The 12,807-nt window shown below is 36.5% G+C and overlaps 1 protein-coding gene across 4 annotated transcripts in view; it reads left to right on the top strand.

Moving 5' to 3' along the window:
- BAZ2B (bromodomain adjacent to zinc finger domain 2B) overlaps positions 1-12,367 on the top strand; it is a 310,475-nt gene extending 298,108 nt beyond the window's left edge. For all 4 annotated transcript variants that reach the window (XM_025405435.1, XM_025405437.1, XM_025405434.1 and 1 more), the window contains 3 exons: positions 5,572-5,837; positions 6,426-6,569; positions 10,915-12,367. In XM_025405435.1, coding sequence (XP_025261220.1) covers positions 5,572-5,837; positions 6,426-6,569; positions 10,915-11,068 — 564 coding nt within the window. In that variant the 3' untranslated portion in view covers positions 11,069-12,367. The remainder of the gene's footprint in view (positions 1-5,571; positions 5,838-6,425; positions 6,570-10,914) is intronic.
- Positions 12,368-12,807: the final 440 nt, after the last annotated feature.

Raw genomic sequence — 12,807 nt, 5'->3', positions numbered from 1 at the left:
TCTCATCTTGCCACCACATCTGCTGTCCTTCTGCTTCCAAGGCTCACATACCTTACCTTCTCTGCTGTTGCCATGAACTCCTAACTAAGCGAATTTTCCCACTTGTGCCTCAGATTCCATCCCTTCTTACCCCCTTGGGAATGTTATTCCAGCAGTTCTCCCTTCTCCTGCATCACCGATTTCTCCTTCTCCGCTGGGTTCCTGTCTTTAGCCTACTGATGTGCTGCTATCTCTCCCATCTTAAGAAAACTAAACAAAAACCCTCTTCTGTCCTCACTTCTCCCTTAATCCAGTTCCTCCATTTTTTCCTTCCATTTACAGAAAAACACTTGGAAAATGTTTTGTTCTGGTTCTATCTAATATCTCTCCTCTGGTTTATTCTTTGTTTAAGACAGAATCTTGATCTGTTGCCTTGGCTGGAATGCATTGACACTATCACGATTTATCGCAGTCTGGAGTCCCTCAGGTTCAAGTGATCCTCTCACCTCAGTCTCCCAAGCAGCAGGGACTACAGGCCTGTGCCACTATGCCTGGCTATTTTTTTTTTTTTTTTTTTTTTTTTTTGTAGAGATGGGTTCTCACTATGTGCCTAGGCTGGTTTCAAACTCCTGGGCTCAGCTGATCCTCACACTGCAGCCTCCAAAGTCTGGGATTACAGGTGTGAGACAGCACACTCGGCCCTGATTCACTCTTGAGCTCACTATAGATTTTCACCTCCACAGCTTCTCCAAAAGTGCTCTTATCGTGGCCACAAACAGCATTCACATTTCCCACTCCAGTGATCAGTGCCTGTCATCTGACCTATTACATTTGGTAGAGCTGAACACTTTCTCCTCCTTGAAACATTGATTTTCACTTGACTTCTAGCATACCATACTCACCTGGTTTTCTTTCCAGTCTTTGCTTCTTCTCAAATCTCCTTCACTGATTTTTCCCCACCTCCCTGATCTGTAAACATTGGAGTGCTTTCTTTGCCTCTAGGTTATCATCTGTAAAATGGGATAGTATCTGCTTTGTGGGGATTTGTGAAGATCAAATAAGGTCATATATGTAAAAGTTTTTATAACTTTATAGTTATGTGAAATGTTAATTTTAATACTTTATTATATTTTAGACTATATTTCACAAGATAGCAAGTGGTCTTACATGGCATCATATTCACTAATAATCATTTTTTGATTATTTTGATTATTCTCATTACTTGATCATTTTTGTCATTCATAGTTAAATATAACAACAGCAGTCTTCACTGATTGTACATAAAATTACCTTTTAACTTCATAACTGTTAAGTTATAGAAAGTTTCTCTAACACTCTATGAATTACTAACAGATAAATGTTTTCGGTCTTGGGAGTATTACCTGGTAGGTCGTTGGATGTTTGTTTTCAATAAATTTTCTTAAATTAGTATCCTAGCTATCTGCCATTCAAGGAGTAGACTTGGAGACATAAGATCTGTAATCTCATTTGAGCCTTTCTATGTGAATACAACTTTCTAAACTTCTGCTTTTTTTTTCCTAAATGTAGTGAACTAGATGTTTCTCACAACAATAAAACTCTAAACATTGATTTTGATATATAAGGAAGAGTTAAGGTTTTTAAAGTATCTTTCCAGTTAATTCATAGTTATTTAAAAATATTTATACTATACATACACCTTGCTCTCAAGTGGGTTTTTCTGCATACATTACCCTGATTAACTGTTTTTACTGTGCATGTATGTATGTGTGTATGTATGTATATATGTGATCACAGGATCACAGAATTGAAAAGATGTGTATGTGTGTGTTTGTGTGTGTGTGCATATATATACAACATAGCTATACCTCATTATCTGCAAGGGATTAGCTCCAGGATCCACCATGGATACCAGAGTCCACAGATGCTCAAGTTCCTTATATAAAATGGAATATTATTTGCATACAACCTACACACATCCTCCCATATACTTTAAGTCATCTCTAGATTATTTATAATACCTAATAAAACATAAATGCTATGCAGATAGTTATTATACCATATTGTTTTTTATTTATTATTTTTTATTGTTTTGTTATGAGGGGGTTGGATTTTTTGTTTTATATTTTCTTTTTTTTTTTCTATTAAGACAGAGTCTCACTCTGTTGCCCGGGCTGGAGTGCAGTGGCATGATCTTGACTCACTGCTGCAACCTCTGCCTCCCGGGTTCAAGCGATTCTCCTGTGTCAGCCTCCTGAGTAGCTGAGATTACAGGCATGTGCCACAATGCCTGGTTAACTTTTGTATTTTTGGTAGAGACAGGGTTTTGCCATGTTGGCCAAGCCAGTCTCGAACTCCTAACCTCAAGTTATCTGCCTTCCTCGGCCTCCCAAAGTACTGGGATTACAGGCATGAGCCACTGCACCCAGCCTTTGTTTTATATTTTCGATTTGCAGCTGGTTCAATCCATAGATGTAGAACCTGCAGATATGGAGGTCCAATTGTATTAGTACACACTCTTAGATACACACACACATACACACACAAACTCACATATTAAACATTTCAAACTTCGTTGCCTACAAAAGCCAAGTAAATGACATGAAAGAGTTCATTGGACCCCTCGTGGGTGCTGTGGCAAAGAGGGGAGTCATGGCCCTATTTAAATTTAACAGTCAAAGCTCAACTTCACCCAATTGCTGTCATGTAGGAATGTGGGCCCCATGTTCCAGAACCCACTCATATTTCAAGGGAAGTCGAGACTATGGATTTTTATGTCCTCCCAAATATTAAATATTGGAAACAAATTCAGAATTTTTACAAGCATTATATGAACCAAATACATTCTGTGGCCTGTTTGGAGCCTGCGAGCTACCAGTTTGTGACTTATATCAATATATAAACAAGAAAGATATGTGCTGTTGTTCATGAAATCTGGTAAGTGTTGCTTAAGACCCACTAAGTTCCTCTTTGAATTTGTACTGTAGCCAAGAAAAGGTGATGGGGATTGGGTGGATGCCCTGCCCAAGAGCAAAATAATAGGTAATGGAGTAACTTGATGAAAGTTTGCTTTTGAAATATGTGTATTTGCGCTATTTAATGAGATCAGTTTACACACATCTTTTTTTTGTTTTTTTGTTTTTTTGTTTTTTGAGACGGAGTCTCGCTCTGTCGCCCAGGCTGGAGTGCAGTGGCCAGATCTCAGCTCACTGCAAGCTCCGCCTCCCGGGTTCACGCCATTCTCCTGCCTCAGCCTCCCAAGTAGCTGGGACTACAGGCGCCCGCCACCTCGCCCGGCTAGTTTTTTGTACTTTTCAGTGGAGACGGGGTTTCACCGTATTAACCAGGATGGTCTCGATCTCCTGACCTCGTGATCCGCCTGTCTCGGCCTCCCAAAGTGCTGGGATTACAGGCTTGAATCTTTTTTTTTTAAAATCATAAGTTTTTTTATTCTGTGATTTTAATTTCATACTTTCTTTTTTTTTTTTTTTTTTTTTTTTGAGACAGTCTCTCATTCCATCACTCAGGCTGAAGTGCAGTGGTGTGATCTCAGCTCACTGCAACCTCCACCTCCTGGGTTCAAGTGATTCTTGTGCCTCAGCCTCCTGAGTAGCTGGGATTACAGGCGTGCATCACCACACCTGACTAAATTTTGTAGTTTTGGTAGAGACGGGGTTTCACCATGTTGGCCAAGCTGTTCTAAAACTCCTGACCTCAAGTGATCTGCCCTCATTGGCCTCCCAAAGTGCTGGGATTACAGGCATGAGCTACCATGCCTGGCCCAATTTCATATTTTCTTATTGTGAGTATTAATTTGTTAGAAAATTATCCCAAATAATATTTTAGTTCAAGTAGAAACTAGATGTTTTGGCCCACTATTCATAAAATTTTTTCTGTTTTAAGTAACACAGCTATTTAATCTAACTTGTCATTAAATGGACTTTTTCTTCATTATATTAAGTACTCTCTTTTTTAATGATTTCAGAGTGCTAAAAGCTAAGTGTAATATAAAAACCCAAAATAATCAGATTTTAATGAATATAAATAAGTGGAGAAGAGACTGAATAAAACATATTAATTATTTCAGTTAGTGACAGGGATTGTGATTCTTTGATATGATATGGTGAAAGCGTTGAATTTATGGTTTGCCTTATTTAGTCAATTAAAATATCTCCTTAACTATACTTTAACCTGCCAATAAAGAAGCAAATAATTTTAACTGCTTAAGAGCATTTTTAAGTAATGTACTGGCAGGGGTCATGAAATCCTCAAAGAAACTGCTATGAAATACTCCAAAGAAATGTTTTTCAGCCAGTTTTAAGGATACAGCCAACTTTATTAGCCAGGCATGGTGGCACACACTCGTAGCCCCAGCTACTCGGGTGGCTGACGTGGGAGGATCTCTTGAACCCCAGAGGTTGAGGCTGGGCAGTAAGCCATGATTGTACCACTGTACTCCCAGCCTGGGCAACAGAGTGAGACTGCCTCAAAAAAAAAAAAAAAAAAGAATACAGCCAACTTTAAATTATTGCTACACTGATTATGTGACTTTGCAGTCTAGGATTTCTTAACAATCTGGTTAAGGTAACAGTTTTCTAAAAGTGTTTGGTGTTAACCACATATTTGGAAAATAAAAATAAAAGTCATACATTGCCAGAACTTTACCTACCTTTCTTTCATGATCTATTACATTTATTATAACATTTAACTCTCAAAAGGCAGATTTTTTTTCTCTATGAATACAGGGTGGGGCACCCTTCTTGTTGCAGCAGTGTGCTGCCTGCAATTTGTAGTTACATTGCATAAGACCACGTTGAGATTTCTTTTTTCATGTAATTCTAGAGCTAGAATGACTAGCAAGTATGTGGCTTGTCATCCTTATTTTTAAAATGAGAAAACAGGGCCTCACAAATATTTTTGCTTAAAGTTAGTAGCAGAGCCATAGCTGGAATTCATATCCTTTGATTACAAGTATAATGTCCTTTATGTCTTTCTTTCTATGTTGTTTTTCTCAAAAACAGACATCTTTTTACCCCATCTTTCACCACTGCTTTGTTCACACCTGGGAACCACAAGTTTGTGGAACTCTCTTCTTATTGCAAATACCTTTTATTTTTTATCCAGGAAAAAAAAATCAATTTCTAGTAGATTTGATCACTTGGACTTCTCTATTTGACACTTCCTTAGCTCTTTTTCATTTTTTGGCCTGGCTTTTTATTACCTCCTCAACTTTCTTATTAACAATCTCTATGTTTTAATTTATATTCATCTTTGTTCCTAATTCTTTTGTATCTTTAAACTCATTCAAGTAGTGACCTAGACTGAAAGAATACTGCAGACACCCTCTGTAGATGAATTACCATGGGATCAACATCTTCAAGTTTTAAGAATTCTTAAGATGAATAGACCTTTCATGTTTTATTAGATTTTATCCTTATATTATGAAAGGAAGAAATACACAGAACGTTCTTAAGAATAATAGAGTTATCAACATTCTAAATCCAAGTTATTCTTTTTACTTGTTTGTCCTGTCAGACTTTTCATAATTTAAAATAATAGAAGGTCTGTAGATAGTCACTTTCTTACACCTCATTTACTTTTTTAAAATTAAAGGCAAGTGGTCAAACTCTAAAAATCAAAAAACTTCATGTCAAAGGAAAAAAGACTAATGAGTCAAAGAAAGGCAAGAAGGTAACTTTAACAGGAGACACTGAAGATGAAGACTCTGCATCTACAAGTAGTTCACTAAAAAGAGGAAACAAAGACCTCAAGAAAAGAAAAATGGAAGAAAACACTTCTATTAACTTGTCAAAACAAGAAAGTTTTACTTCAGTTAAGAAGCCGAAAAGAGATGACTCCAAGGACCTAGCTCTTTGCAGGTATTATTTCCGTTTTCATGCAATGTATATTTCTAATGTCCCATTTTATTTGTTTAGAAACCTCTTACCATATCAAAGCTTCCTTTCTGACAATTTGTGGAAATAAAAAAATGTAAAGCATAAATGTTAAGAAAATGTGTAAGTATAGCAAATGTATTCCTTTATCTTCTTTTAATGTTAATTTGCATTGAGTTTTATTTGAAAGATTATAACTGGGCCTGGCACATTGGCTCACGCCTGAAATCCCAGCACTTTGAGATGTCAAGACAGGCAGGTCACCTGAGGTCAGGAGTTCAAGATCATCCTGGCCAACATGGCAAAACCCTGTCTCTACTAAAAATACAAAAATTAACTGGGTGTAGTGGCATGTACCCGTATTCCCAGCTACTCGAGAGGCTGAGGCAGGAGAATCACTTGAACCCGGGAGGCAGAGGTTGTAGTGAGCTAAGATGGTGCCACTATACTCCAGCCTGGGCAATAGAGCAAGACCCTGTCTCATATATATATAAAATAACTGAAAACTTTTTTAATTAAAAAATAAGACAATTGTAAAGTAGGGATACTGATTTCAATCATTATTTTCTTTAGTATGATTCTGACTGAAATGGAAACTCATGAGGATGCATGGCCTTTTCTACTTCCTGTAAACTTGAAACTTGTTCCTGGTTATAAGAAAGTTATTAAGAAGCCTATGGATTTTTCCACAATTAGAGAGAAACTAAGTAGTGGACAGTAAGTAAATCATTTCAGTTCACTAAATATTTATTGAATACCTGATATATGCTAGGCATATTTGTCGTGAGCCAAAGATATTTTAATCAACAGCAAGATCTAGGCCCTGCCTTTGAGGCAGGTGTGTGTGTGTGTGTGTGTGTGTGTATGGTGCACGCACGTGCGTGCACACGCGCGTATTTGGTTAGAGTAGAATGCTGTAGAAGAGAAACCAACTAAAATTATTTAAGAAATTAAAAACCAGTGTAATAGACCTGCTTTTGACATTGAAAGAGCACCACCAACCCAAGCTGAAGGTAAGGAAAAGTATTAGGAGAGCCTCCCAAAGTAAGTAACATATAAGCCGGAATTTGTATTCTGCATCCATGGAGTATCGACCACACGTCACGTGGATTTAACAAAAATTGACTCAAATATTGTTAGATTATTACAATGTAGAAATAGAAGATCTTTGGAAGCTTTACACATTAAGAGCTTTAATGTGAGTTATTGGAGAATACCAAAATTCCATTTATTAAATGTGGGAGAGAAAACTATTATTTGCTCTTCTCTACCGTATTATCTTTGCAATCCTATTCCAGGAATAAAGTTACTTATTTTGGGAGGCTTTCCTGATACTCATACAACATATATTTTAATTACATTGTTATTATCTAGTATATATTTAGTTCTTCCTATACATTCTTTTGGTGAAAATAACTGTACTCTATGATTTATATTCAATTTAGAAGAGTTAAATAGAACTTATAATGATCTGTGTCCCTCACATATATCAAGTGATTTACTAGGTTGACCAAATGACTAATTTATTTCTTTGGAGGATGAAATAACAGTCGTCTAAAGGTTTATGTCTGTTTTGTTTTATTATTTTTTAATTACAGAAGGGACCTGCCTAAATTCAGGAAGCATTTAAAACCATTAAAATGATTGATTGGTACTTATTGGTTCCAATATGTAAACACTGTTATGTAGATATGGACTAGTTCTTTTGTTTGTTCTTTTTTTTTTTTTTTTAAGACGGAGTTTCACTCTTACCCAAGCTGGAGTGCAGTGGTGCATCTCGGCTCACTGCAACCTCCGCCCCCCCGGGGTTCAAGCAATTCTCCTGCCTCAGCCTGCCAAGTAGCTGGGATTAGAGGTGCGCGCCACCACGCCTGGCTAATGTTTTGTATTTTTAGTATAAACGGGGTTTCACCATGTTAGCCAGGCTGGTCTCAAACTCCTGACCTCAGGTGATCCACCCACCTCCACCTCCCAGAGTGCTGGGATTACAGGCGTGAGCCACAATGCCCGGCCTCTTTTGTTTGTTCTATCAAAATAGTCAGTTGTCTAGGTGGATGGCACAATGAAATTTGTAACTAACATGGCCGAGAAAAAGAATTACACATGAAGACTTTACTAGTATTTAAGTTAACTCTTGATTTTAACTTCCATCATCTTCCAATTCCTAGATAAAAGATTAACGTAAACCTCAAAATTGTTAAAACAAATAGGCTTAGAAATATATATATATATAAAATGCTACAAAATCATATGGGCCAGGCGAGGTGGCTCATGCCTGTAATCCCAGCACTTTGGGAGGTGGAGGCAGATGGATCACTTAAAGTCAGGAGTTTGAGACCAGCCTGGCCAATATGGTGAACTCTCGTCTGTACTAAAAGTACAAAAATTAGCTGGGCGTGGTGGTGTATGCTTGTAGTCCCAGCTACTCAGGGATGAGGCACGAGAATCACTTGAAACTGGAGGTGGAGGTTGGAGTGAGCTGAGACCACGCCACTGCACTCCAGCCTGGGCAACAGAGTGAGACTGTCTCAAAAAAAAAAAAAAAGCTACCAAATCAGAGCTCCTGTGGGGAAGAGGAAGAGAGAAGGAAACAGTCTGTGTAATCCTGTTTGTGATGCCAGCTGTGTGGGAAGCAAAACTCAGTGGATTCAAGCTCCTTGAACTCTCCACTTTGGGTTGTTTGACTAAACTGAAATTAATGAGTTGGAACCAAAACTCACAAACCATGTTTCAAATTTTTAAACTAGAAATTTTTGGAATAGAGGGAGGGGCCTACTTAAATGAATTTTTCTGATTTCCATCAGCTGCCCCATCCCATAAAGGAAGGACACACATATGAGTTGTATACTTTTTTCACCTAGAATCTCACCTAGAATTCTCTCCTGGATTCCACTCTCCCTAATGTTGATCATTAACCTTTTCTTTGGGCAAGGAACAAAGAGAGAAGTAGTTCTCAAATTAACTTTAAAATATTTTATAAAAATTATTCCCACACATATTGTATGATTCCATTTATATGAAGTATCTAGAATAGATAAATCCATAGAGACAGATAGAAGATTGGTGGTTGCCAGGTGCTAGGAAGAGGGAGGAATGGGGAGTAACTGTTCAATGAGTATGGCATTTCCTTTCAGGGTGATGACAGTGTTTTAGAGGTGACAATAATACAGTGTTGTGACTTAAATGCCACTGAATCATCCACCTTCATATGGTTTATTTTATGTGAATTCCTTAACCTCAACAGTAATAAGCAAATAATTCCTAGGAAAATGGATGAGGTTACCTAAGGGCTGACTTAACTCTGTGAGCACATTACACATAGAGAAATATTCCTTTCATTATCACACAGAAGAAGGGAGTGAAAGGTCATACAAGATATGTCACCAAAGAAATAGAATTCCACTTCGACAAGTTCTCACAGCGTCAGTGCCTCATAGGGTATTTCTCTTTTTTTAATTTTTATTTAAGTTTTTGTGGCTACACAGTAGGTGTATATTTATAGATACACGAGATACAGGCATGCAATGCGTAATAATCACATCATGGAAAATTGGGTATTCATCACCTCAAGTATTTGTCCTTTGTGTTGCAAATAATCCAGTTCTACTCTTCTACTTATTTTAAAGTGTACAATTAAACTATTATTGACTATAGTCTCCTTGTTGTGCTATTACCTACTTATTCTTTCCTTCTATTTTTTTGTGCCCAGTAACTATCCCCACCTCCCCACTGCACTTCCCAGCCTCTGGTAACTATCCTTCTACTCTGTTTCCATGAGCTCAATTGTTTTGATTTTTAGATCCCACAAATAAGTAAGAACACATGATGTTTGTCTTTCTGTGCCTGGCTTATTTCACTTAATATAATGACCTCCAATTTGATCCAAGTTGTTTCAAATGACAAAATCTCATTCTTTTTTTTATGACTGAATGGTGCTCCATTGTGTTTAAGTATCACATTTTCTTTATCCATTCATCCCTTGATGGACACTTAGATTGCTTCCAAATCTTGGCTGTTGTGAACAGTGCTGCACCAAACGTAGGAGTGCAAATATCTCTTTTGTATACTGATCTCCTTTCTTTTGGGTATATATCCAGCAGTGGGATTGCTGGATATCATGGTAGCTCTGTTTTTAGTTTTTTGAGGAACCTACAAACTATTCTTCATAGTGGTTGTACTGATTTACACTCATGGAATATTTTTAATGGTTACATTATTTTAGTATCCAGCTTGTCATAGGTTAGAGTTAACTTAAAATTTGCATTTCTAAAAGCTGTCTTAAAATTTGTTGAATTGGCTTGAAATGACCATTCCCTTCTTACTAATAAGCTTACGTAGATTCATCCACCTTTCTTTTCTCTTTTCTGTTTTTCTACAGAGAAAGAGAATTGAGCTTATCCCACCAGAAAAGCACAGAAGCCATAGTACTTCTTGTTGAAAGACAGACCCTTGTAATGTTACCTCTAGTAGAGACATAGCATATGCTTATTTTGCTTGTTTGAGTTCGTCATACTCTAATGCTTGGGCAGAAGAGCATATATGAAGAGAAGAGAAATGGGAAATGGGGAAGACTTAACACAGAGCACCATATCTTGGGGTGTATATAAAAGCTACAGGAAAAGTGTAATTTTTATCGTTGCATGGGGAGCATTGACATGATTTCTACTGCAGCTGAGCATTTTCAAATACAGATAATAGGATCCCGCAAGTGATACATTTGGTCAGAGAACTTAATAAACTAGTCAAGTGGGATAGGTCCTGTGACAGAATTGTGTGATACAGGTCAAACAGGAGACGGGTTATGGGGAAAATGCCTGTTAAAATATGTTTTGATCTTCGGAGAAATCTATTTTTCCATTTAACCTGTTCTTTAAATCCAGTATGTTTCAGAACACATAAAAATTTTTAAATGTTCCATTTATAAAAGGGTATCATATATATCAGTTTAAATGCAGTTATCCTAATCATTTTTCTTTCATTGTTACCCTTTATTACCTCTTTCTTTGTTTACAAAACAAATCCACTCTATGAAAGCAATCTCTAATTATGTGTTTTCTTTCAGGTATCCAAACCTTGAAACCTTTGCTCTAGATGTCAGGCTTGTTTTTGACAACTGTGAAACATTTAATGAAGATGATTCTGATATAGGCAGAGCTGGCCACAATATGAGGAAGTATTTTGAAAAAAAGTGGACAGATACTTTCAAAGTGAGCTGAAGTTATAATAATCTCTTTATTTTTTTCCTTTTAAACAAGGACAAATGAGACCAGCAATGTGAACTGTATTTACATAAACGTGCAAGGCACATACATAATGACTTTCTTTTTCCTTAAGATAAGTATAAAAAAAAAAAAGTATCAGAAGAATGATACCATTTTTAAAGGCTTCACTCCTACAACAACCAAGGCCCTCGGTTATTGGTTTGTGTGATTTATCAGCTAATTTAGGTAGAACAGGGAAGCACACCCAAAGAATTTTCAAAGGAAGGGGTGTTATAGTGCAATAGCAATTAAAATATATCAAATCGCACTGAATACTCAACACCAGAGCTCTAACATGGGAAATGGTTCTCCTTTCCCTCTCAATAAATATCTATTTTTCATTTTTTTACTTTGTAGTTTATTTTTTAGTGAATGTATTTAATTTTATGAATTATTTATGATTAAACCACATCCAGAATCTTCGTTTTCTGTGAAAAGGAAGAACTAGAAAATTGCTTTAAATCTTGAAAATACAACAAGGAATGTTTTAAAATATAAAACAAAGCCAAGTTAAACTGTTTACACTGATGTGCTATAAAAGCACCAAAAAGAAACTTTACTGTAGAGTTACAAGTACATTTATATATATATGTTGCTGCATCACTTGTGTAGTTAAATTGTATTTCAAAACAGTGAAAACATTGACATGTATATACTGTTCATTCTTGTTTATATTAAGTCTTGTTTTAAATATGTATTATGTGTATATATTGTTTGCAGACATTATTGTTCATGCCTTAGAGGATTGTAGCATTTTATTTTCGTCTGAAGGTAATGATAGCTATACAGTCTGTACGGTCATTATCCTCTACCAACACTGTGGCGTCTCCTTAATCTTGGTAGTGCCTGCCTTTGAAACAGGGTGTAGGGGATATTAGTTTTCCATTTTTCTATTTTGTTATATAATTTTAAGCCACCAGGGCCTAAATTAAAGTATAATCATTTGTATCCATGTGGAATAAAATTGTGACAATTTCCTACGCACACAGTATTTTTTCATAGAAACATTTCCCTCCCATTTGCCTTGCCTCAGAAATAAATTTAAAAGACATTTGTAACCACTGTGTTTTATCTACTGTGTGTTGTGGTGGCCTGTTGGAGGCAAATAGATCAGAATTTTTTTTGTACCTATGTAAGAGTACTTGAAGTTTTATTTAAAATAAAATGTTGTGGAAAAGGTAGCATTCTTTTTTTTAGGAGTGTTATTTTTCACTATGTATGGCACGGATACAATAAAAGACTTTTACAAACTAATTTTTTAGTTTTTCTTAATACACCTGAAAATATATTCTTTTTTAAAAAGCCAGTTGATTTAAATTTGATTTTTACAGAGACCTAAAGGAGGAACAGTGTGTAGAGTGTGGTTCAAAGAGCACTGGGCTGGGTGGAAGAGGGTGAGTTTAAGTCAAGTGGCCAAACTTCTGTAGCCTGTAAGCCTCACTGGTCTGTAAACTTCTCTGGACCTGGTCTTCTTTCTTATTTCACATTTTCAAGATGAAAATATTAGAATACATTAGATCTTGTTCTGGTCTGAAAAATGCCTCTATGGGTAGCCAAACAACTCAATTGTCAAGAAGAAAAATGGATATATGAATTAGTCTAATAAGACATGTATTTCTCCAAGAATTCAAGAAATATAGTTTGCTGCCCTGCTGGGGGCCGCCAGACTCCAGAGAATCATTGACATACAAGAC

The sequence above is a fragment of the Theropithecus gelada genome, chromosome 12, assembly GCF_003255815.1.
Source record: "Theropithecus gelada isolate Dixy chromosome 12, Tgel_1.0, whole genome shotgun sequence".
Classification (NCBI taxonomy): Eukaryota; Metazoa; Chordata; class Mammalia; order Primates; family Cercopithecidae; genus Theropithecus; species Theropithecus gelada.
Note: the sequence above shows the minus strand (reverse complement) of the source record. Positions and strands in the feature narration are given on the sequence as shown.